Source organism: Cinclus cinclus, chromosome 6 (assembly GCF_963662255.1).
Source record: "Cinclus cinclus chromosome 6, bCinCin1.1, whole genome shotgun sequence".
NCBI classification, from domain to species: Eukaryota; Metazoa; Chordata; class Aves; order Passeriformes; family Cinclidae; genus Cinclus; species Cinclus cinclus.
Window position 1 is genome coordinate 18,080,822 of NC_085051.1, and position 26,344 is coordinate 18,107,165.

The following is a 26,344-nucleotide window of genomic DNA, read 5'->3' on the forward strand; positions in this document are numbered from 1 at the left end:
TATGAACTTGAGAGCATCATCTACATCCTGGTTATTTGGCGGTAAAGAGCCAGTGGCAATTCAAAGTGCACTATTTGGGAGAGCCCAGCTGGGTCAGCATCAGCCTGGCCACAGGCAATGGCCACGCCTCACCACAAGTCTAGAGCAAGGAATCAGCCTGTGTGTGTCTGTGAACACAAACGTCCCTTGCTTGGCCCAGTGGACAACAAATGGCTACAGTCAATTCCACCAGTCTCCATCTTGGGGAAATCCCCTTTGCAACATATTCAGGAGCAGGGGGCAGCCTGCTGCTGAGGGATGAGACTGGTCCCACCCTATGTCCGTTCCCCTTCCCACCCACCCTCATCCCCCCACAGCAGCAGGTTCAGAAGAGTGGCAGGCACTCTTTTGCACAGTCTAGAGGTGGAAGCTTTAACTGAAACCCTTCCCGAGGGAAGAGGGAGGCTTGCATGTCCACGTTGATGCAGAGCAAGCCCAGCATGAGCTGGCGCTGGTACTCCTCCCACTTCATCATGACATCAGAAACCGAGCGGTTGCTTCTAATCCACATAGGCAGTGCTTCACCACAAGGTGGTGGGGGAGAAATTGGCAGCTTCTGGGGCCCTCCGAGCTCGAGGTGGTAGTAAAGCCTAAAAGGCAAACACATGCAAAGACTCAGTACATGGGAAGACTTAAGCAGGTCACTAGAAGACTAGAGCTCCAGTACCACAGTCCTGTTTTGTACTAAATTGACTACGTGATTTTAGTGAGGAGTCTCTGTGTGCCCATTTCACACACCTCCCCCCCAGCCCCCCCCCCCCCCTCAATATCTCAGTTATTCGGGCCATGAACTCTTTTGGGTAAGAATCACAACTTTGTACCAGGTTCAAATCACAGCTGGGACCCCCTGACTACTACTGTGAGAGTTTCTTATTCTCATCCACACAACATCTTGCCATAGCCTCAAGCCAGGGGTTATTGCAGGAGTTCAGTCCAGAAGCACAGGTACACACAGGCCCAAAGCACTCAGTCTCATTTGGAAATTCTATTGTGTTCCCTGGCCTCCATATTCCCTCGTCCCAAAAAACGAGGCTGAGATATTTGAGGTAGAAGAGGTGATTTGCACACAAGTATTTCTTGGAAAGGACTTTCAGGGGATCCTGGGTGAGCAAATGCCACAAAGACAAGCATCTCTGTCTTCTAGAAGGAGCATGAAATAAGCTGGCACACTGTTTGAATCAGACTTGTGTCTTCTAACCTACTGCTATAGTGACAGCTTCATTACAGGGTCTACCCTATAATGGGACAAAGAAGGCGACCATGTGCTGAGTCTATCCAACAGTTAAGGAAGCCAAGAAACCATGGACCAGATTTGCATTTCAGTGTAAGTGGTAAATTATTCTGGTCAATTTATGCTGTATTTGCTCTGCTACAGTGGAATAGAGTCTCTAGAATTCAAAGATAAAAGGGGAAATGAAGGGCTCATCCAGAACAGTGCTGTGAGAAAAGCAGCCATACCTGGCTGAAAGATGGCTGCCCAGTTTCTTCTTAGCTTTCTTCACAAGATAGTTGCAGATTTCTGTCATCTGCTCCCTCATCCATCTTATATCCTCAGGGATATCTGGGAGCCATTCCAGCAACCTGTTAAGAGACAGGAGACAACCATTAGCTGGGTCATACAAGGGAATTTGATGAAAAGAACACCAGTTCCAAAGTCTCTCTTAAGGCTCAAAAGTTTATCACCATTTTCTGGGGTAAATTCTAGCACACAGCAATCTTCCTTCAGGCTGGAAGTAGGGGCTGTAACTACATGACATAGGAAAATATGAAGTGCTTTGGGTTCTTGGTTTTTCTGGTTTTGTGGGGGTTTGTTTGTTTGTTTTAATTCATGTCTGATAATTATCAGGAGCTCCTTCCCCAGGAACACCAGCAGCACAGAATCAGAGAGAATCCCACTCTCTGTCCATTTAAACACTATAGGTTCATCAAACACTTGTCTGCACTGGGAAGAACACCACTGAGGGATCAGCCCAAGGCTTACCTGACAGTGAAGGAAACCGCAGACTCCAGAGGCAGCATGTAGGGAACCATCATGGCCGTGGCCACACGCACAGGCAGCATGTTGCTGAGGCCAGTCAAGAAGCTTCTTCTTTCAGCACAGGCCTCCAGGAGAGCTGAAGGCAGAAGAAAACATGATTGAATATCCCCAGTGGGACTCTTTTCTTGTCATACCTCAGAAGTTACTTAGCCCAAGGCAGCTTCTCCCAACTTCTTAGGAAGTCTTGCTGGGGTTAGTAATTCCCTGAGCACAGCTAAAACCAGCAGCTTTCAGCTTTATCAGACTCTAAAGGAGTGAGCAGCAAGACTGCCTCATCTCCTTACCATGCAAAACACTGTCAAATGAATTAACCTCTCCCAGTCCGGCCTCCACAGTATAAACCATATCTGAGACCCCCCCCCAAGTCATCTAACCTTCAGCAGGTGTCATTTCAATCCCTGGGCATGACCAACCCCAGCTATACAAAATAACCACACATCCCAGTAATCCTCTGAGGGAGGCCAGGCAGTTCCGGAAGATTACCTGGGATCTCTCCCTTTGAATCATACCTTGGTTCAGTCTGGGAGGCAAGTGTTCAAAGATGTGCTCTTCAACAACAGCAAGGGCAGTGTTGTCCTCTAGTTGGTCCTCAGCTTCTGTTTCTTCCTCTTTCTTCTCTCCTGGTGGTGCTTCTATGGCAAGGAGAGGACGGGCAGGACTTGGACGATGAAGGAGACCTGAGAAGAAAAGTTATACTGTAAGGATGACACAAACCAGCTGCCCTGCCTGGTCTTTAGGGTGTAACTCCTTGCTTCACCCTAATTCCCCTCTGAGGCTAAGGTCATGCCCAGCCTCTTTAGCTTACACCTCTTGTAATGCTGACCACAAGGAGATACAAACCTTGCTGCTTTAAGTTCACTCCTTCCCCGTCAGAAGTTCTCATATTTCCCTTTTAAGTTCCACAGGGTGCTGTTTTGCGGAGTTTTGTTACTATAATCTTGCAGGCAAGATTTCCCCTCTGAGTGCAATCCCAGTTATCCCGGTCTGCATCACTGCCCATGGACACGAGGTGGCAGCAAGCGCACACCCAGCTCTGGAGGCGGGAGAGCGGCACCCAAGTGTTCGCACCGGGGCTCTGAGGGCAGCACCACCCAGACCCAGCTGCACACAGAACAGCAGGGTGCCTGCAGGAGGTCCAGAAGGCACTGCTACCCAGCAACTGTGTCTGTAACTGCAAAGGTCACGTCTCCTTCCTGAAGTGCTCAAGCAGACTTACTGATAATTCCATACCCTAGTATCTAGGCACAGTTAAATTCTCCCCTTCCTCCTTTCATATGCACCACCAACTACTCTCAAAGCCAAGGCACCAAGCACGGCACAGAACAGGCAAGTCAGTGCACCCTACAAATAACCAGTGCCTTACCATTTTTCTTCAGGAAGTGCAGTGCATCTCGATAGCCCTGCTTGCACATATCCCGCAGCACCTGTGGGCAGAGGAAGAAAAGTTCCATGTGGAAACTAGCTGAGCAAACACCTACCACAATGCTGGCTTCAGAGGAATTCTCCTGACTTCTAAGCTATCCCAAGAACAATTCTTGCCAGCCTTGCTCAGGCTATGAGCAGGAATGGGAGGTACAGCATCAGTATATCAGCTATGGGAATCACTGGACAATTTAGATCAGAAGGGACACCTAGAATCCTACCTAAGTATGGGCACAGAGTTGCAGCTACCTCATTGCCCCATCTACAGCTGATGCTGCTATGGGCAGCCTTCAGGCAGTCACTCTGACAAGCAGCATAGAATGCATCCCTGCAGATTTCAGGAAGGGCCATTGTGTTTACAGATAAAGCCAGCTAAGACTAGAGAGGGGGTGGGAAGAAACTTGCCCACGTAATTCAGCACATGAATGCATGCTTATTATGTCCAAAGGTCAGGGCTATCTGGCACTTGCATCTTCTCAGAAGTACACAAAGTTTGCAGTGCTTCATATTGGCAGCTCCATCCTTACTTTATAACACTGAAGTGCACATTGGTTCTGGTGGCCAATACATCTTTGTTTACAGTGAGCCTGTTTTGCAGGCAGAGTACTCTAGAGAGAGCAATATGGGAATATTTTACAAGCAACTGCTACCACCTAAATTCCAGATGTTCAAGTATTAAAAAGAAGACCAACCCTTGTGCAGGTGCTCAAGGTTTAGCGAGTCACTGGGTTGATAATATCAGGATTAAATACAAAGCACGAGACACAAAACTAACAATGTCTGGAATCTTCTCCTGCCAAAGTGCACACAGTATAGCCAGTGCCTGAGATCTGTGGTCCCCAAGCTCTGGGGTGGCCAGGAAACTCACCTGTGGCTCCGGAGGAAACAGGGCCTTTGAAAGGCGGTAGAGATTGCGAAGGTTGAACTGGATGCTTGTATTGGTGACTCTCAGCTCATGCATGTTTGTGGAACTGTCCCGTGGGCAGATATCGCTCTCTCCAGAGAAAGGAGACACTGTGATTGTGTTCTTCAGCTCATATTGGGGCAAATTGTCAGAAATCCCTCCATCAACATATCTCTGAAATCAAGACAAATGCAGCAATCTTCATTCTTGCGACTGATCAAGCAGCTTTTTTACTCTGTCCCTTTTCCTGTTCGTGCCAACAACTTGGGAAGAGAATGAATACATCCACCAGCATTGGAGGAATAAAAACCAGTGATAGCACAGCTGTGTTGTTTATAACAACTCCTTTTGCTATGTGCTTTTTCTTGGTTGACTGTGCTGCTCACAAATGTTCAGTAAGAAAGGCACATTCACCAGTATGACTGCTGACTTACATCTCCTATGTGGTCTGACTGCTGTCCAATTAAATAATAATACACACCAATAACCACCCGCAGTGCAAATTAGCACTGATCTAAGCTGTCACACTGTGACATTGTGCCATTTTTCACTTGTGTTTAAAATTAATAAGCTCAGACACAAGTCCCCACTGGCAGAAGGTTTATTACCTGTGAGTAAAACCAGCTGATTTGTTGCTAGCAGACTTATCGAGCAGCAATCCCAACACATGCATACACACTGGGAATCAACATGCTGTGGTATAATAACAGAGCACAAGGGACTTGGGTTTTGCTCTTAACAGGCACCCTCTTATCAAGGAATGTTCTGTCCTTCAGTACCATAAACACATTTGCGTTACCCTTGCAGGAATGGCAACCCCAGTAGTAAGTTCTCAAAACATTTGTTGGATACTATAATTGCACAAGGAGCTGAGCAAGATGATCCCTATCACAGGTTTTGGCAGAGTAAGCAACATGCAAAAGATAAAAGGAAAAGGATGTTGGTCAAGCCAAAAGAGAAGGAAGCTTCAGGTCTTTGCAGAGCAACAATTCCAGCTCTTGTGAACCTCAGTTACAGAAGAGTACTGCTGGTTTTGTATCAGGGTTGTTCCTGCAATTTCCTGCCTGGATCCATTTCCTTCCTACCCAAATACAAATCATGACACAGGGACTATGCAGCCCCACAAGTAGCAGCTGTCTTTCAGCTCTCTTCTGGGTGAGAAACTGAACCAGTAGAGGCTAAACCCAGGTGGAGCACAGAAATGCTGATTGAAGGAGGACGTGCTCCATTCTGCATCCTGCTTCCTCTGTCTCACAGGCAGACTGACCACCAACATTGCTCTTTTGCTGCACAATGCCTAGAAAAACACCAGATGTGTTGCCTGAAGTGCTTTGCATTTTATTCTCTCTTCTGCTCTGGATGGCAGACAAGACAGAGACCTCAAGTAGCTTCTCTAAGCCTGGGGAACAGTTCACAGGCTCGTGGGCTAAAAGCAACTCAATTCAGCTATAGTAAGCCAGCTGTCATTGATGCAACAGGGTCAGGGTGGACTGCACACTCCCTTCTTGGGAGGCAAACTAAACCTCAGGGCTACCTTTGCATAGAGCCTACAGTTTTATGGGAGACAGCTTTGATTACAGTTGTAGGCTACAGCAGCCCAAATTCAGAGCACAGGACATTTTATCCTCATGGCAGCCCTTGCTCACCAAACCCTGTGACAGGCCTTTAGAAACTCCTACATCACCTGAATTTGGACAGCAAAGAAAATGGAAGGACAGGATAGATTAAACTCAAGGATAAGTACACCCTCTCAGAAACAGTAACATGCTTGCTCACAAGATGTTTTCTGGTAATAGAGCTTCCAACAATCACCTGAACCCTCTCCCCTTCTAAAGTGGGCATCAGTGTTCCCTAAGCCTAAAGCAACCACAGCAGACTGCCATTGTCATCCTCTTCCCAAAGATGCTCCACTGAGAGCCAGACTAGGCACAGCTAGAGCTGGCGACATCTGCCTGACTTCCTTTGCAAGGATGAGATTCCAACATGCTGAGTGGGACAAGAACAGAGTAAAGCAGGCAGCGTGCACTTTGTTTAAAGAAAAAGGAGGCAAGCTTTAGTGGTGGACAGCATTAGTTTTACAGAAGGGGTGCAGAAGACACGTTTCCCTGAGGGTGGCAGCATGATTACACAGATGCCATTAGAAAAAAGGCTCCACTAAAACAGAGCTGACAGGCAAGGCCTTCTGACTCCACAGAAATCCAGGAGTACACATGCATACCCCACTCTCTGGTCCACTGCTTCTAAGTAATGCTGATTAACATTTCTCAGTAAAGCCCAGCTGCCACTTCTTTGGATTTGCCTGAATCTCCAGTTACCCAAGTGTAATCACTCTCCAGCCTCCGACAAAGCCCAGAACAGCCCAAAGCCACAGGCTGGAGCCAGCAGCTGCCTGCAGGCATGAGCAACAGCAGCTTTAGGGGATGGTTCATAGACTGGGGTGCCCACTTCCATTCCCTTATCACGTCCTCCCACGCACAGGGCACCTCACTCACATGATTTGACAATCAGCTTTGTGACCCTTGCCAGGGATTCATCTCACCAACATGCTGCAGACAATTCACAACTATAGTGTGTAACAGGTCAGTTACTGACTTTTCCATTTCTCAATATTTAAGTTTTTGGGGTTTTTTTAACTTCCTTGCTCATCTCCATCATCCACTCTGAGGCCAGATCTCAGAGAAGTGAACAATGGAAAAAATTTAGGAGGAAGGTAAAATATGGACTTTGCAGCTTGCACACAAATAACACTGCCTTGAAAACTAGTCCTATTGCCAGGCCTCTCAGTTTATCCTGTGGCAAATACAGTCACCACAGGCATGCTAGGAACCATGCATTCCTGTTTCAAAACCATGTCCCAAGCTCATACCAACCCAATTTAACCTCTCACCTCATCAGCAATCCCCCTTCACAGCCATACTTTTCTGGGGGAGAGGCAGGAATTAAATTTCCTCATCTCATATTTCCTCCCCACCTCTTCCCATGAGAAGTTATCCCTCAGTGTGCCAGGGCAGCTGCACATTCCAGAAATCCTGATGTTGTACACAGTTTTGGAATTGTGAGATTTTTTCCTGATGCACACTGACCTCAATTAGCCCCAAAGAAATGTAAGGCAAGAGCCACTGCTATGGTCCCACCAGCTGAAGGGAAAAAGCCCTGCCTGCAGTTGCTGAGCAGATACCAAACCATTATTGATTCTGTCACTTCTCTGAAGGGCTGGATAACACTGGACATCTCCAGGTCATTTCCCTCACCAACATGCTTGCACAAGACAATACCAGCCAAGTTGTATATTATGCAGGAGCAAAACTAACCTCACTTTCAGGACACAGGTAGCAATCAGAGTAGATTTGATGCTGTGCTCTGACAGACAGAGACACTTTGGTGAGGACACATTTTATAACCGTTCTTCATCTCACTTTTGACTGTGTAATTTGCAAAACCCCTGCCTTTTACATTAACCTGTGTAGCACAAGGGAGGCCAAGCTCAATCAGGAGGCCCTTAAAGCATGACTGCAATATCCAGAAATGCTGCAGCCCTGCACAGCGTTCACATGTTTTCATTTCTAACATGCAAAGACAGAGGGATAAATTGCTCTTGAACAGCTTTGGACACAATTCAAAGAAATCTGTGGCGTGTGGCAGAACATTATTCTCAGAGAAAGGACAGGAACTCCATGGAAAAGAGGGCCAGTATCCACACCACTAGTTAAAGCCCTGCAGAAAGTGTCAGGTGTGTGGGAGAGGGACTACACTCCTGACTTTTATCCTGGACCCAACTTCTTTCCACATGCAGACAGCTGGAGCCTCAGTGATGGAAAGTGTTGTACCATGCAGTCATAAGAACACTCTGCTAATCCAGACTGCTATGTATTACACTATGTTATATCCACTGGTCTTCAGGACATTTACAGTCAGCCACAGGCAGCAGTGGAAAGAAGGCCTATCCACTGCTGGAAGTTGTTTATTTGGGAATTTCTTGTGTCTCTTCAGATAAATGCTGCCAGCAGGCATGCAATAATATTGTCAAAACCTTCTCATTAGTGTGCAATTTAATGAAGGACCATCTTAGAATCTTACTTACCACTCCACGCAAGGTTGGAGGTATCAACCCACAGTAGACAGGGATAAAGGTGCTGCAGACACAGGCCTGAGGGAGAAAGAGATCCACAAACTAAGAATCGGATCAAAGCCTACTGAAACTATTACCGTTCTCAGAACACCATGCTGGCATGTGCTGACAATTATACTCCAGTACTAAGGATGTTTGGAGACCAAGGCAAAACAAAACTGCATGCAGTTCCTGCCCAGCCCTCTACAGTAAGAGTCCATTCACCTGGATCAGTTCCTCCTTGGAGTTGAAGTCTGACAGTATCACATTTTCTCCATCAGACACCCGTGTCAGGGAAATACCCAAACGTCCTGCTGCAACCTCGTGCCCATTCTCTGGGACCATCTTGGACAGGGACATCCGAATGGTCTTCACCAAGTTGAAAGAGGGGTGGAGTGGGCCCAAGAACCTCTTCCGGGCTTCTTTTGACACCCGAATAATGCTGGCACCAGCCTCACCTGCAACAAGAAAAAGACCAATGCACCATGAAATGCTACCAAAACTTATCTTCTTTATAAAACTAGGCACAGAAAAACCTCATTCCTAGCTTTCCCCAGAGGTTTCTCCCCACTGGCTAATATGCAACTCAAACCAAGAGTATTATTTACAGAGGGTGTTATAGGAGTCACAGAAGTTTGCTGTCTTGGCCCTCACACACCCCCCATCATAAAGAGCTACCCTCCTCTGACTTATGTTTTATGAATTCAAGGAAAATTATGTGCATCTGACTAAAGGCCTCGCACTTTTTTTAGATCCTGATGCACTGGCCAGTGCAGGGCTGGCGAAAACAGATTAAGAAAACAAGGCTGCTTTCGACAGCTTTGAGCTTATGGATAAATCCACTTCAAAACATATTCCACTACGACTTTTCTAGTAAGCATCTTTTTCCTGACAGGAGAAAGGATCATCAGCCAGTAAGCAGAAGTGCCAGAATAGGAAAGGTGAAAACAGGAAAGCAGAATGGGAAACAAAGAGGAATGCCTTCCAGCTAAGTGATCCCAACTCTGCTGTGAATGTCAGCCACATCTCAAGTGAACAAGAGGGACTAACACTCCATCAAGGAATCAGAGACTTAGCTCCTCCTTCAGAGCCTCTGGTGTCCCCACCCTTTCCATATCCAATTCACAGCACTAAACTAGGCCCTGACGGCAAGCCTGATTTGTGAAGGAATGCTTGCTTTACCCTTTCACAGTGACCCAGCTGGGTTTGAGAAGAAGAGACATCCCAGCTGCACAAAAGGGAAGGTATCTGCTAAGCCCATTATCTCAGTCACTAGGAGCTCCATCTGGCAAGTGCATCAGAAGTCTCCAGTAGGAAAAAAGGGATGGGAGGAAACAAAAATACAAAACTACAGCATCCAACATGTTGCCCTTTGCACTCACTGACTGCTGCCTCCACATACATGCAGCCATGGTGAGGCACAACAGTTCCAGCTAAGTGCATTCACTGCATTCCAAGAGTGTCGGGAGCATACATGTGACAAGAATGTGAGGGGAAAAATTAGAGAAACCAGGAGAAAAGAAACATGCTTTTACAAATGAAGACTCCTCTCCAATCAAACTGAAGGTCATTTCCTGGAAAAGGACGAAAGACTGCCAGTTCAAGCCAATTGGAAGTCCCCTCATTTTGCTCTCCCACTCAATTTTTCAATTGAACAAATAAGGCAGCAGAATGAAAGAACTCAAGTTAGACCCAGGTTAATAAATACAACGGAGAGAAGAGCAACAACCCTCAATGCTATGTTGACACATCCCAATCTTTTGCAATACATGTGTGCCAGCAACATGTTTTCCATCAATGCAGCCTGGGAACGTGATTCTGGGCTGAGGAAACCTACCAAAACCAGTAGCTCAAGCACGCAGAGAACTGGACCCTTGAACATGACCAGAGACCCTGAGGTCAGGATTTCAGGCACTGTGAGGTAGCAACTTAGCAGAAAAGCCAAAGTTCCCCCTCTGAAGCAATTTTTAGCCCTGTAATCCCAGTCTTCTGTCTTCTAGAGCAATGTTTAGCAGTCTAATTCTGATCTTACTTACTCAATTAGCAGTAAGCCATTGAGCCCAGCCTGTTCCAGATAGTAGCCACATGGTTCAACACCTTTCCCAACATGAAAGAAGTCAGCCCCACAGAAATACACTTTATAATCACTGAAACACTTGCACCCAAAACTCTAAGATTCCTCCCCTTGACAGACATAAAGGTAAGACACACAAACTGCAATTGAGCAAAAAACTGAAGGAATCCCAGCCCAGCACCTTGGTCACATGACCCCATAAAGGAAAATCCTCTGCACTGAGTGCCTTGCAGGGAACTGTTGGCTTGGTTGAAACCCCCAGTGGGAGGGTGGGTGTTGAGCATGCAGCTGAGGGGAGACCTCTGTGTGCAAAAGCCGTGCTGGGGAAAGGGTGGGTTATCCAAGAGATGGTGCTTAGAGAATGATGCTTTCAGGCTAGGCATCTCAGTGTGCAGAAAGACATGACAGCAATACTGAAAACAACTGCAACTAAATGGAGCTCATTACTGCTTGAACAAAAATGTGAGCTGGAAGGGGTGTGGGTTTTTTTAAGAAAAACAGGAGAGCAAAGTCCTGACTATGCCAGGAGACAGTATTTGAGGGGATCCCCAAGTTGCAGCTGCCTGCTCTATCAGCATTTCATACCCAAGAGGGCAAAGTGAGATTATTGCTAACTAGCAAGTTCATTCTTTGAATACTTTCTGGGTGTTTTTTGTTTTGGGTTCCTTTTATACATATGTGCAGACATGCATACCCACAGGAGCTTTGAGGCACTTCTGTTTAAAGACATCTGTGATTCTGTTGGACTGGCTGAATCACGTACACCAAAGCTGGATGTGGAATTGCTCTGTGGGAAGGCATGGGCACAGGGTGACCTGCAGTACCACCAACTTTCTGGGAAATAAGGCCAGCTGAGAGGCAGCAAAAGAAGCCAGGTTTATGTAGCAAGATTCATGATAGATGGAAAGTTTTCTTGGAAATATATTTGGAAGGAGAGAAAAGAAATGCCAGTGTTTTAATCCTGGTACTACCAGAAGTTCTATTCCAGGAAAACCAGCTCAAATTCTGTTTGCAGTCTCTCAGAGGGAACAGCTGAATTAGAGGCAGTCAAGAGAGAACTCCTACAGAGGTCAGCCAATAGCTCTCGCTTATTTCTAGGACTAGTCCAGTGCCAAATGCAGCCCTTAGGAAAGCTTCTCATTGTTTTTTATGGATCTAGTGATTCAGGACACAGAGTCATGTGAAAAAGCTGAATTAAATTTATATTTCCTTATTGAGAAGCATACCAGAGGACAGAGGCAATTCCTAACAGCTAGCAGTATTTGCTGTGAAAACATTTCATTCTCCTCACACCAACCAATTAATTCAACACCTTTCCCTACACAGATATCAATATTCCAAGCCAATATTCCTCAAAAATGTTGCATTAATATCTGCAAAGTATTTAATTTTCATTAGAAAACCCACATTCCCCTTTATCCCCATCCCTGCCCCACTAGGTGTTGTTATACATAAACCCAAGTACTGCAGGGCTATTGTCCTTATCTGAATTTCAGCTGTGATGACGCAAAGGAGCAACACACAGTTGTGTCCTGAAACACCCCAACTTGTCCCTTGCCAGAAAAGGGGGGCCAGCTGCTCTCCCCCTGCTGATTTGTCATCTGCAGTGGCTACAAGGGGCAGGACAGTGGCACCCATGGGAAAAGCCTGAAGGCAGCTGTTAACTCACATATAATTTTTAAGCTATATCAATCCAGCTTCACATGAGCTTATTGACATAGGGTTAGATTGTTCCCTTTATCAACTGACTTCCATCTCTATCAGTCATGCTCAACTCCAAAATAACCCAGTCTGTACTGCCTGGCATTCCCTAAACCCTAACCTGAAAAGCATTCAAGCAGCACGTGCTATTTATAACTGTAAACAAACAATCCAGCAGAGCAGCCTGCTGTTACTCTGCCTCTGGAACAGCAGAGCTGAAGATGGATCACCTAAAACTGATGTTTGCCAGGCAGCTGGGAAAACCCTTAACTGCTGCTAAGGGCTCTGGGATGAAACAGAAAGGCTACTCCAAACCTGTGCAGTGCATGAGGACCATAACAAAGCTTAAACACAGAATGACAGGAGGGGTGACAAATGGGGAAGAAGGGCCTCTTCGGACCCACATCTGCAGCAGCAAGGCTTTGGCACCAAGCGTGCTGTGATGGTCTCCTGCTAAACCACATGTTAGACCATATTGGTATCCACTTGCCAGCCAGTAAAATGACAGATGACCCATGAAGTATTTCAAATGGAAAAAAGCACCTAAGACACAGACAAAAATAGGAGCAGAGCAAGCTAAATAGGGGGAAGGGCATTCTGAATATTCAACCCTGTAGCTGACCCATGACACTGCAGGTTGCTCTGGGAGACCTCTGTCAGCACAAAGATCACCCTCTGCGCCAGGGACATTCGCACTCCTTGCCTAGTGCAACAGTAAACAGGCTACAAACTTCCAGGAAAAGTTCTCCAACAGGGATGGAGAGCAGAGGACGGCACAGAGAGAGAGCTGGTGGATGCAGGGACAGTACTCTCTGTCCCTGCTGGCAGGAGGCACAGAGAGATCACACCCCAGACTGCAGATTCCATAACTTGCCTGGACTAGTGGGGCAGGTAGGAAACGGCAGATCCTCACTAAACCTGCTTCTCATTCAATACCAACAAATGGACTCCTTCCTACACATCAGCAACACTCCTACCTCCTCATTCCTACTACCCAGCTAAGGCTCCAGACTGGGCCAACACACCAACAGCTTTGAAAGGAAGCCAACTAGCAGAAGGAAGCACAGGTACTTTTGGTATTCTCCCAGGACCCTGACAGCCCTATGCCTTGTTAGTCTGGGATCACATGACCAAGCTATTTTGACTGTAAGATTTTCAGGACAGGAGTCCTGCCAGCCCTGTGTACTATAACCAGGAACCTCATTCCAGAACTCCTTAAGTTCTGCTCAGCTCTCTGCTCCAGGGGGGTTTGTGTGATACTCAGCACAGATGCCCATTTCAAGAGTCCCCAGCTAAATTCTTCACACTTTGCTTTCAATGCAGCTTGTTATTGAACACTGCTGGAATTGTCATTATCCCACTGATAGATCCCAGTGGGATGTGAATTTAGGATGAGTCAGAAGGAATTTATTAGCATGATCTTCCCCAAAACTAATTTATCTTGGTTGCCCATGTCTTGCTATTTCAGCTGTTCTGTGCCACATACATGGAAGAGCTAAAAGTCAGTCTCTAACAAGGAGCAGAGGTTTCAGGAGAGCTGCTCCATGTTCTTCCAGGGCAAAAATCCTCAAGCTGCTCCAGCTCAGTATGCACAGCTCCCACACCTGCCTCTTTTCTAAGTACTGAGAGTAAGCAATGCACATGCCTTCCTGCCTGGCCTCTCCCAGGAGATGATATAGTCCTAATTATAACACAGTCCTGTCACCAACCCAAAAGAAACTCACAAAGCTATAAACAAGAGATACCAAAAGTTTTCCAACATCTAGAAAATAATTAACAGAGAACTTTATTGGGTATTTCCTCATGGGTAGCTCAGATCACAAGAAAATGCCTGTTTGTTCATCCCAAGGAGCAGTGCACAGCAATGTGCCTGCGACCCAAGGACAACCCCAGTTCTTGTGAGCAATGACCTCAGTTTGTGAAAGATCCCACTGCTTGGATAGACTTCTGTTCCACTTTCCATGCTCATGCTGAAGCAATCTGATTTCCACTTATTGTCCCCAAGGGAACAAAAACCAGCCAACATTTCAGCCAAGCTGAACAAACGCCAACTTGTCCTGAATGGGAACCTGACCCAGTATGTTCTCTGATGGTCCATCAGAGAGGCTGAAGAGATGTCAAAGGGGGCCCCAAAGACAAATCCATGACAGCAGGAAATGTTTTACAACCTGCCCTTATAAGACGTATTCAGGTGACTGGTGTACCCCACTGCTGGTGACAGCTCTTTAATTTCTATCTGAAAACCTGGACAGACACCTAAAAGTACTGGCTCTGGAAAGAATATCCCTCACTGTCCAGAAGCTGTAAAACTGCCACTATTTGACACAAACAAAAAACATCAATTTTGAAACATTTGAGGCTGGGAGATGACAGCTATCAGTGAAGCCTTTAAAAGCACCAACCCTTTTCACATCTATGCAATTCTTCCTGTAAGCCAGTTTGATTGAGAAACACCACGTACCACAACTAGCTGTTCTTCTGGGACTTCCCTAATTTTTGTTGTTCTGATGTATATTTTTTATTCTATTTTAGGTCTTCACTCAATCCTCCTCTGCAACTATTTTGCCATCAGGTAATAAACAGTTCAGCTCACTTGGCTCCAGATAAGAGATACAGGAAGGAAACTTTTTATTTTTGGTGATACATTGAGGTAAACACAACTCCCCGCACAACCACACCCTCTCACTTTGCAGCCAGATCTACTGCTTGACCAGCTATTCCCCGCAGCAAGATCAGGGGCTTTGTGTAGGTATTTAACCTCAGAGTTCAACAACAAACAATTTTATAAAGGAGAGTTCTTGGAAAGCACAGCCACCAGCTGTACATAATGGTATTTCTCCCCCTTTGCTTGGGAATTAGAGGCACTGACACCCTGCTGGAGCAACTCCTAAGGATCCCTGTTAAGACTACAGTCAGCAACACCTATTCTGACCTTACAGGTGGGGCAAGTGCAAACACCAAAAGAAAGAGCTTTTCAAGTAAGGCCAGCTGTTGCAGCCAGAGGCAAATGCTAAAAGGGCTCAGCCCACAATACTTCCTGGTTCAGATTCTTCATGTTCAGCATTGCTTAGACTAGACACAAATTGTTTAGCCCAAGACACATTGTGCAGCAGGAGGGCTATGTAAATTCAGAGCATTTTGCAACTGCTTCAGAACCAGAAGCCTCCCTCTTAACAAAAAACTGTCAGTTATGTTACCCGTTTAAATAAAGCCAAACCAAAAGGAGACATTTTTCCCATTTGAGCCAAAAGATACAGTTAGTGTGCTCTAGATATCAGTTAATAAATGAACCAGAACTATTGCCACATGCTAGATACGAGGAACATAAGAAAAGATCTGCTTTTAAGTTGCCATGTTTTTTCCCTGTTGCACAAAGCAGCTCAGAGTGACTGCCACATGCCCATCCATCAGCTAGTACCTACAGGGTAGGACCCTCATGCAAGCCCGAGTGCAGATGTATCATTCATACCTCACCTTAAGGCCCAGTGTTCTGCTTTGTACAGAAGCAAACAGGGAGAGTAGGCATAAGAATTCATGGGCTTGATGATGTCTCCAGCTACATTTTTGCACTGGACTTAAGGAAGTGCTGGCACACCAAAGCCTTACTAGAACTGCTGTTCTGCAAGCAGAGACTTGCTTTGTTTCTGTGGTCAGGACAGGAGTGCTTATTTTTGCAACACAAACCCAAAGACAGCTGCCACTGTGAAACAATCTATAGAAAGAGCAGGAGGCAGCTCAGTGCAGGCAGGCAGCCAGGATCACTCTGTCACAACCACAACAGCAACACCCACTAGTCTAACCTTTCTCTACTGCAAAGCCTTAATACAAGGCTTAATGCTGCATTTCTATTCATAGCATTAGAGAAATTAAACGTCATACAGTGCATGAAAAGGAAAAGCTGCTCACGACCCCTGGCAAGCTGAACTGAAAGCCATGTTCCATCTTCATCCATGCATCGATCCCTATCAATGCTATAGTGCAATTCAGACAGCATGGGATGGCAAGAAAAGCAGGTTCACAGGGTAGACAAGGTGCAGCTCAGATCCCTGATAGTCACTTTGGATCAGGTAATACTGAGTTTGAAGCAATTTTTTTAAAAACAAGTACTCATCCAGAGAAAGCTAGTAGAGGGGAAGAAACAGACAAAAAACTCAAGTTGTAATGAAAAAGTACTTTTCTTCTCTGGCCTGCACAGAGGCAGAACTGGAACCACATCCAATTCTCAGTTCATTCACCTAGGTGAAAATTACTAACACAAAGCCTTCAGTCAGTGTCATTCTGAGTGGGAACTAGTGCCGAAAGATCAACTTCACCCACAATGTTACATACAATGTGTAACACAATGTGCACAATGTTACACACACAGTTCATGTTCACTTCTCAGGGTCAGTTTCCAGGATGGTATCACACACACACCGCTAGAGAAAACTGAACTGTTTCCACTTCACAGGGGAGGCATTACTTGAGGAAAAACGTTTTAGAAAGAAATCAGGACAGGCGCCACTTTACCAGGCACCACAGATCCACAGCGACAAAAGCTGGAGCTAGCAGTCATCATTTCTACTTCCAGTCTGAAGAAACAGCTGCCACTTCAGCAGCTTTTCAGCTTTATCACATACCAGCCATTACCCTCAGCTGGCTCACCAACACCAGAACAAAGCCCACACACAGCTTTTGGTGGCTATCAGCCTAAGCCTTGCAGAAAGCTTTCCTGTGTGCTTCCAGGTGACAATTGTTTCATGCTCAGAAATTATACCAGAGACATGGCTGGCTCTGTCACACAGCAGCCTGTCTTTCTCCCTTTCCATTGCACACTTTTAAGACTGCTAAACCCTGACGAAGATGAGAGGAACAGCCCTGACACCCTCCACTGGCTATCAGCCTGCATCATGCCCAGCTGCCATGCTCACAAGGCTCACCAACTCCTCCAGTCCATGCCAAGCCCCTTCCTGTGCACCTGCGAGTGCACTGCCTGCTGGGCCCGATTCACCCTCACTTCCCAGGCAGGTCAAGTGTCACCTTACACCCCAAACTCCTCCCCACTGGCCCCGGCATAAGCAGGGCAGACTCCAGCGAGGAAGCGAGAATCAAAAGCTTAGTTTTCAAAGCAGTCCTCTGGCAAGGGGTGTTGGCATTTTGCTCTAGAACAATTCTCCTTTTATTGGAGCAGCACCAGGCAGATCACAAGGTTTAGGCTGCATACCTTGGGAACAATGGCAAGGAAATATAGAAACTGATGCTACCTTTCTTCCAGAAACATCAGCAGTGGATCCCAGTCAAAACATGACTGGATTCGGAAAACAGCTGTATGAGAAGGACAGGAGCCGCTCACAGAGGGTTGCACACACCCCTGCAGGGGAAAAGCCTCTGCTCAACTCTTCCTGCAGGGCTAAACACACAAACAAGGACAGCAAGACACATGCTCAGATAAACATTTGACACATGAACTCTTCTGTGTGCAAAAATACAGCTAGTAGTTAAATACTTCCCTTAAACATTATTTTACCAATCCCACTATGTAAGAACACTAGGATAGATAAATCAATGTAAGTCTCTGTGCTGACAGCCCACTGTCAAAGAGTTTTTCCATGCATGGCATAACTATGGCAGCCTGAATCCACACTCTGCCTCCATAATACAATGGATTTTTTTTTTTTTTGCCGGGCCCAGCACTGAATCAGCAGCATTCAATGCAGCCAGCAAGACTGGCCCTTGTAATTAACACATGTAAAGGGATTCCTGATTCATTTACACCCTCAGCTGTCACCTGAGCTGTCATCTACTTCAGGATGCTAAACAAGATAATCCACAGGAGTGGCAAGCTCAAAGATTGCCAGAACCTCCAACACTACAATGATATTCAATCCTTTAAATCCTCAGCCTAAAAAAGGCCTTCAAAACCAAAATCCATCCATCCAAACTTCAGTGTATGAAGAGGAAGAGAATGGTTCATCCCCAGAAGAAATCAGGCACAGCATAGCTAAAAGCCTAGGAAACAGTGGCAGAAGACATTTTATGAAGCTTGCAGATTCCAAAGGCTTTGTCAGGCAGAAGTCATCACTGGGGATTTGGACTTGATTCTGTACCAGAAAGCATGACTAGTTCAGTTCTGGGAGAGTGCCAGAGAGCAGCACGAAGCCCTGGGTTGTAACAAAGCTACCAGCTCCCACTCCTGATGTAACACAACTGCACTGCAGATCAGCACAACCCCAGGGACAGGATCAGACCTGCTGCAAGCAGCTGTTGTATCGCAAGTGACAAAAACTCTCTCCTCCATTCCTCTGGCCTTTGTAGCTACAAATGCCAGCGCTATAACAATCTCTAGCAACTTTTCTACACTCCCAGGCTCACTAATTCCCTCTCTCCCATGTGCTCCTTGGAAGGGATTTTCCACTGCCTCAGACTTTACCACTTCAAGGACACATTCTGCCTTTTCCCAGGGTCATGGACTCATCTAGGGGCTTCCACATGGAATCCTTTCCTCTACCCCTTCTTTTAACTAGTTCTCACTCCACTTCCTTGGCAAGGCACACAGCCTAAGGTAAGTACATATACATAGGCTCTACTGACTCCCACATAATTGAAGACACATGCCAACTTTCACCTCAAGTCCCAAGAACACTTAGCAGAAAGGAAGAGAACAAGTATTAGAGCTGGGCAACAAAAGTGTAAAAGTGCAGAGAATTCAATGGAAAAGTAGTGGCCACTTTGGGATTCAGCTGAGTAGGGTTTGTATTGCAAAGAGCAAGGTGAACAGGAGTCACCCACTCACACTGCTCCTTGGAGTAAGATTTCTGAGGTTTTGCAAAGGCCCTGTAATTAGAAGGCCTGCCCATTCCCATCTCCAGAAAGAAGGAATGCTGACTAATTACCATTTCCAGCCCTTGCATGGTCCTCTTCAAGTACAGTGGAAGCACAGAAGATGTGAAAATCCTCTCCAGCCAAGCCAGGGAACATTTCATCTGTGCTTCATGGAGAGCACAGAGAAAAACATGGAAAAACCCAGAGTGAGCAGGGTCCCAACATCTGAGTACAATCCCAAGCTCACTGCACTGGAAGGTAACAGCCCCCCTGACAGACAGCAAACAAGCACCACCAGCTAGTGGACATGCAGGCAGAGCTGCTGTAAGCATTGCAGCAGCAGGAGTTTGGAACTGAACAACACAGCAAGACATTTGAAGAAGGCTTTTTGATTTATCAGGACTAAATTTCCAAAAACAATCAGTAAGTGAACATAGGATCCTGAAGAACATAAAACACCTTCTCCTATTTTACATTAAGGACTTGCAGTTGCTTTGAAGAGTTTGGGGAGCTAAGAGGCAGGGAGAAGTGGAACAGCTCAGACATGCTGCAAGTTCAGGAGACGTGTTGAGCCCATGGGTCAGAAGAATTACCAAAGACCTCCTGTGCTGTTGCCAGTGACATTGCACAGCTGCTGCCATGGCTGACAGCAAGGCTGGGCACCGAGCTGCTCTGCACACCTACTGTCTATATGGGGTGCCAGAAGAACTAACGCATGCCTTGCTAGGACTGTTTTTTGCTAGAAGTGGCTCCTTGGCTTCTCTTGCACTCATCCAACAAGATACTTGCAAGAGCACCTTTCCTTACAGAAGCTTTCTTATTAGAGCCAGGCAGACAGCAGGAACAAGCTCCTTCCCTCCCATTAAAAGGAATTGCAGGGTGCTCTGGCTGCCAGCTTACTCCTCCAGACACCTGATCCAACAGCCCTGTGACTGCTGAGGGCACTGATCCAGGCTCAGCAGCTTGTCCACCAAGCCACTGAACATTTCTGACTATGTCAGCATAGAACATCTCCCCTCCACCTCTATTTCCACCACAGAAAAAAGTTTAATCACTTCCAAGAAGCACCAGAAGGTTCCTCATTAATTATATACATATCTCCATGTATGTACATAAAGGTGCCTCCTTCCTGGGCTGGGACTATTGACCAACAACTTTTTCTCCAAGGAGGGCCTCTGCAGGAGGCATGAGTGCCCATCTCCTGTGCAAGGAGGGACCTGGCTACTGAGACACCACAGATGCTACAAAACTTTCCTTTGTGTCCCTGCAGAGATCCATAGCTCTCTTCACACAGCCACAGAAGACAGCATCACATATACTTCCCCTAGGAGAAGCATCCTGATTCATGCTTTGGCCAGCATAAACTGGCATTGCTCTGAGGATTCCACAGACTCTAAGCTGCTTTATTTCCCTCTGCCAATCTGGGATTTAGTGTTAAGATTATACAAACACAGAGAAAGTAAATCTCCACAACTAGTACTTAAGCGTTTGCATGCACATAATCAAATTGCAGAAGCACAACATTTAAGATGCTGATATTGCTAATTATCTCAGCTTCAAAAGGTTTTGTTCATCAGACTTTTTTTTTTCCTTTTTTTTTCTCCTGCTACCCAATGGACAATGTCTCTACAGTTCAGGATCACATTTCCTGGTTGTCACATGGTGAAATGTGAAATAACTGTTATTACATCTCATGTCAGGCCTGAGACAGAGTCCTGGTTAAGGCTGCAATTTAAAATAACTAAATAATAAAATGCTATAAACAACCCAGTAAGGGCTCTCCAAAGAGCATCCCAAACAATGCTACTCAATCTAGCAGACACACAACCTCCTTTCTGTATTCTTAGTACTAAAAAGCATCTCCTCAGCTTGCTTTTTCATTTTCTGTCAACCTTCTAATGCTTTAGAGAACAGCTAACTTCCACAGATGGGGTTTGATAGCCAGCTTTGCATTTGACAGCAGAACTTACCCCTTCCCCTCAAAATAGAAGCAATTCAGCAGTTCCAATCCACCCACAGATAGAACTGTCTAGGACAACATTCACATGCCACGCAGACAACTGGGATGCTGTTGGTTAACTATGAGTCAAAAGTACCTTAGTACCAGCTCAAAGACAGCTTTTCAGTGATAACGGCATCACATCCCATCACTTACTCAGGCTGCTATGCTCCCAAATCAGGTACAACGAATTCCATACAGCTCACCAAAGTGAGATGATTCCAGATCTTACCAAAAATACATTCCCTAGTCAGTATTAGGGATAAAAAAAAATCCTACAGGAGCTGCAGTTTACCATTCCTCGTGACTGAAAAAGGATGGTCTACCATGTTGCATAAGCCAGTTTTTCTCATCCAGGCCAGTGACTTTCAGATTTATACTGACAGGTGACCATCCTCAAAGCTCCACACCTATAATTTGTGAAAAGCTGCAGGATTTGAGGTACACACAAAGAGGAGACTGCAATGCCAACATGAAAACTTTTCACTTGCTTGGCATATAAAGGTGCATTTCCTGGCATGCTGGACTCCAAAAAGCCCCAAGAGATGGTATAGGCATAACAGAGGCCATTTTCCAGAATACTCTTGGGGCAAGAAGCTATTCATGCCACAACACTGCACTATGCACAATCAAGTAACTTGTAAACACAGGAGACTGCCCAATGCACCTTGATAGCCATACAGATTATTCTAGTGGAAAAACTGCACTGATTTTTCATGCCAGCAAACAGAAGAACCTCAAAGCTGGAGAGAGAGCACTTCAGATGCAGGGCAGCATCACTGTTACAACCTTGAACAATAAATCCAAGATCCTTACAACTTAATGGTAAAGTGCTTAACCAGAGCTAAGCAAGGTCATATCAGACTGTAAATACCTCCTGATCTCTTATATAAACATAAGATGCCTTGCCTGAGTAATATGCACTCCCAAGGTTGTTTTCTTCAGTATTCTCAAACACGCCTTTGAAGCCCACACTGTGCTCTAAAGGCTGCAGATCACTTGGTCGGGGCTCTCTGTTCAGTGCCAGCCCATAGCAAAGCCTTCCAGTCCTACACAAATTATGACAGTGAGGTTTTAACTAACAGAGAAGGCAGAATGAGTTCACAGGCAAGCTGAACAGATGCAAAGGCCATAGGGAAAAAGTTGGAAAAGAAACCACTAAGTGGGATCTTATTCTCCGAAGTCAAGGAAGATTTCTGCTCTCTCTGATCAGGGTCTCAAAAGACTGGACTCAAAAAAACCAAAAAAACAAAACAAAACAAAAAAAAACCAACAAAAAAAAGAAACACCCGAGGAAGAGGTTTCTCCACTCCTCCCCTGCAAGTATTTGTCTCTGCACAGTGGACTCTTGAGTTCACAGTCATAAGGACACTACCGTTATCTACACCCAGTTAAACAAGCAAGGCTTCTGCAAAATTCCCCCATTCATCAAGAGACACCATTTAGCATTCCAGTTTCATGGACAGGGCAACAGTGCAGAGTAGCAGCTGCCATAGGATTCAAGGCCCATGGGCTACCATCTGCTTTCAACAGCACAGCAAACACAGGTACTCAGGACCCTAGAAGAGCCTTTATGAGAATGAACTGCTCTCCTAGTTCAGGCTTAGCTGTACCTTCTACCCGGTCCTCTTTTACCCCTATGATTTCATTCTAACCTCTGGACCTCTGCTTGGAAGCTACACTGTCAGGAGGGTTTATAACATGAACAAGGTACAGCAGTACCACGGCCCAGCCACGCACTCCATGTGCTTTTACTTTCAGAAGTCAATTCTGTTGCCTTAGAGCTGCTCTCTACCCATGATACATGTCAATCACGCAGGTGAGTCAGAAGAAAACAATTCCAGGGAAGTCAAACACAAGACAGAACTGGAACACCCAAGACCCAAGCCCTGGTTAGCTTTAGACAGTATGGTTTGCCCCCCTTCAGGAGGTAGGTGAACATTTCCAGAACGTGACCCCTAACTCAGTCCTCTTAATAATGCCTCCCTCTGCACCTCACAGGGAGTAGGAAAATCTATTCTGATTCACAGAAAGTTCTCTACCAGGCTGGATGCCTCCCTCAGGGTAGTGCCTGGCACACCATGGATGCTCTGGACATATAAATAGCAAGGACAAAGTAAGCATAATAATGGGATTGCTCAGCACTCAGGATGGCATCTGAGCAAGGCAAAGGATTTGGGCACTACCGTCAGCCTGTGGCACGCTTGTACCACGCCTTTGAGTGGTAGAGGGATCACCCTGTTAGGGAACTAATTGGGGAGTCACCTCTTCAACAGCAGCAACAGCAATTAAACTACTAAATCCCTGGCAGCTACCTGCAAATGGATCCCTACAAAAGAAGGGATTAGGGATTTTTATCCCTTGTCCACAGTGAAAGCTGGCACCAGGGCACCACTACAGCCTTTGAGATCTCAGATTGGGGTCTGAACAGCTTTTAAGAGCTCCACAGCTGCACTGTAAACATTTCTGTAAACAAAATACTTAGGAAGGGAAACTTCAAGCTTAACTACACAGAAAATGCTAACTTTTTGCTGCATCAGGGCTACATCTCAGAAAGGAGAGCTGTGGGAAAATACCTGTCAAGGTGAGAGAATTTCAAGCAGTAAACAGCTCTGGCTGCCCTTGGCTCTCAGAGAGGCTCATAATTCTCTGAAACTAAATAGATATGCCTGATACTCTCTCACTACATTCCCCTTTCAATCTTAAGAAACTTTTCTGCATTTGTTATTCTGAACATAAAAGCTTCCAAGTACAGACCCTAACACGTGTTTTTTTACTTCCTCCCATATGCAAAACGACAAAAAAAGCCAGGAGGTACCATAGACCATTTCTTTCAGCCGTTCCGCAGGCATAGGAATACACTACACTATGTGCTTGCTTCAGAGATAACTTTTTAATGCTATTCTGTAACTTGAAAACAGAGATAAAATCTAGCTAAACTGCAGCTCTTGCAGAGGGCAAGAGAATTCTTCAGTGCCCAAGACTCCAAGGAAAAACCCTCTTCCAGAAATAAATACGCAGACTGAAGGCTGTGCTACCCAGAGATGCTGCCCAACTCCCTTTGCACGCACAAATTCGATGTCTCCATCTCCAGCCCCTTTACCTCCCGTTCGCAGCCACCACGGGCTGGTGCCCGCACGGCGAGAGGCTCCTGCCTCACCCAGAGCCCCACCAGACCTACACCCAAGCAAGGCAAACCCACACACCGAGCCCAGCCAGTATGCATTATGTCTGTATGTCTGTGTGGGTGGGTGTCAGAACCAGGGCCCCTGCGCTCACCTCCTACCATCGGGGGCCTCCTTGACCTCAGCCACCCGTCAGGGACCGGGGCGGGGGAAAGGCCTTAAAAACAAAGCGCCGCTCGCACTTCGGGGGGAGGAGGGCGCAGCGCTATTTGCACGCACATACACCCATACCTCCTCGCTGTTGCCGTCATTAACAAATTAGCAGTAACGAAGGGAGCAGGCGAAGCAGCGCCGAGCTCGGCCCGCGCTTACCGAGGCAGGCGCCGCTGACGAGGGCGGTGGCGGTGAGCGCCCCGGCCGAGGCGCCGTACACCTTCTTGGCGTTGGCGACGAGGAACGGGGCATGTTCCTGCAGGCAGCTGGCCACGCCGATGTGGTAGACCCCCAGGAAGCCGCAGCCGGCGAAGGAGATATTCCAGGTGGAGTCCAGCGGGAACATGGCCTCCGCGCCCCGCTGGAGGCGGAGGGTCCTGGGGTGGAAGCAGCAGCGGCCGCGGCGGAGAGGTGAAGCCGCGGTTCTCTTCTCGCACCGCCTCGGGACGGGCGGGACAGCCGGGAAGCGCTGCTGCCGAAGGTGAGTTTAGAGAACACGGCAGGGCTTGCCGCTAGGAGAGCCGTGCCGGCTGCCAAGCTTATATGCGGCGGCCCGGCCCTCGGGCCCGCCCCCGGCATGGCCGCCGCCCCTCGGCAGCCCCGGCGCGGGCGGGATCGGCCGGCCCCTCCTGCCAACCCTTCCTCCGGTGAACCTCTCCCTGCCGGACCGGGGGCACTGCGGCCGCCCGCCGCCCGCCGAGCCAGGGCTGCTCTGGAGCGGCAAGGGCCGAGCCAGCTTCTCGCAGGAGAGGGTTGTGGCTGCTCGCAGCACCCCATACCTCGCCCTGTCCCGCCGCAGCAGGATGTCCTTCCCTCACGGAACATCCCGGTTCCAGGCAACTGCTCCAAGTCCTCGGGGTTTCCTTCGTTTTTAAGGGTCCGGGCAAGAAACGTGGGAGAACGGGAAAAGCTCTCCCCTTTCACAAAAAGCTAAGGAGTCAGTCAGAAGGAGGCAAGTCTTGTCACAGCAATAGAGAAAGACCTGGGGAAAAGGCAATCCCCTCCTGTCCCCCCTCAACAGCTTTCTCTGCCTCTTAACTCATAGAATCGTTGGAAGGGACCCACAAGAATTATCGAGTTCAGCTCCTGGACCTGCACAGGACGTCCCCAAGTGTCACACCATGCGCCCAAGAGTATTGTCCAAACACTTCTTGAACTCTTGTTAAGGCTTGTGTTGTGACCATTTCCCTAGGGAACCTGTTTCAGTGCCCAGCCACCCTTTGGGTGAAGAACCCTCTTCTAATACCCAACCTAAACCTGCCCCAACACAGTTTCAGGCCATTCCCTCGAGTCCTGTCACTGGTAACCAGAGGGAAGTGATCGGTGTCTGCCCCTTCTCTTCCCTTCATGAGGAGGTTGTAGACTGTTGTATATTAACCACTAAAACACACACAGTCACTTACCTTTGCTGACCTTTTCTCAACAATTTTTTTTCCACATTTAGCCAGAGCAACTGTGATTTTCAGCAGAACTTCTGCACAAGGTAGCTACAGAGCAGCACTAGGTGAGAGGCCAGTGCTAGTAGGTCATCCATCAGAATAGATTTCAGAGGCTGTAAAGATCTCCTTGCCATAAACAATACATACTACAGTCATCCAAATCATTATGTAAATATGAAAGTTTACAGAGATATCAAAAAGATCAGCATAGCAAGAGAAAGAGGTGCTCTACTCAAAGCTAGGAAACACGATCAGCAGGAGGGAGGTTTGGGGTATACAAAACAAAAAGCATAAATTTTTGATAGAAGCAACACAGAGCAAAAAACACTTTCTAAGAAAGTTTTAAAAACTGCTTAATTTATCTTGGCATAAAGCAATTTCAATTAGCTGTCTTATAATTGGTCAGAAGTTTCTCACTTGGGATAGTGTTATACCTGTCCTTAACAGCTCTTTCACCTTTTATGCTAGTGGAGGTCATCCA

At 46.7% G+C, this 26,344-nt stretch overlaps 1 protein-coding gene across 1 annotated transcript; it reads right to left on the bottom strand.

Moving 5' to 3' along the window:
* Nucleotides 1-364: 364 nt before the first annotated feature.
* Nucleotides 365-24,782, bottom strand: PNPLA2 (patatin like phospholipase domain containing 2). The gene is made up of 9 exons (XM_062494373.1): nt 24,584-24,782; nt 8,737-8,969; nt 8,485-8,550; nt 4,368-4,577; nt 3,441-3,501; nt 2,587-2,754; nt 2,021-2,153; nt 1,498-1,620; nt 365-629 (listed from the first exon to the last, which is right to left on the bottom strand). The coding sequence occupies exons 1-9, from the start codon at nt 24,768-24,770 to the stop codon at nt 365-367; spliced, it is 1,446 nt and encodes a 481-aa protein (XP_062350357.1). The 5' UTR covers nt 24,771-24,782.
* Nucleotides 24,783-26,344: the final 1,562 nt, after the last annotated feature.

Bases quoted from the DNA above. Each gene is read 5' to 3' on its own strand.
- PNPLA2 (XM_062494373.1), bottom strand. From the start codon at position 24,770: ATGTTCCCGCTGGACTCCACCTGGAATATCTCCTTCGCCGGCTGCGGC. The intron at 8,551-8,736 runs GTGAATGGACTC...TTTCTCCCTCAG, and splicing joins CCAAGGAGGAACTGATCCAG to GCCTGTGTCTGCAGCACCTT. The intron at 1,621-2,020 runs GTAAGCCTTGGG...GTCTCTTAACAG, and splicing joins GCGGTTTCCTTCACTGTCAG to GTTGCTGGAATGGCTCCCAG.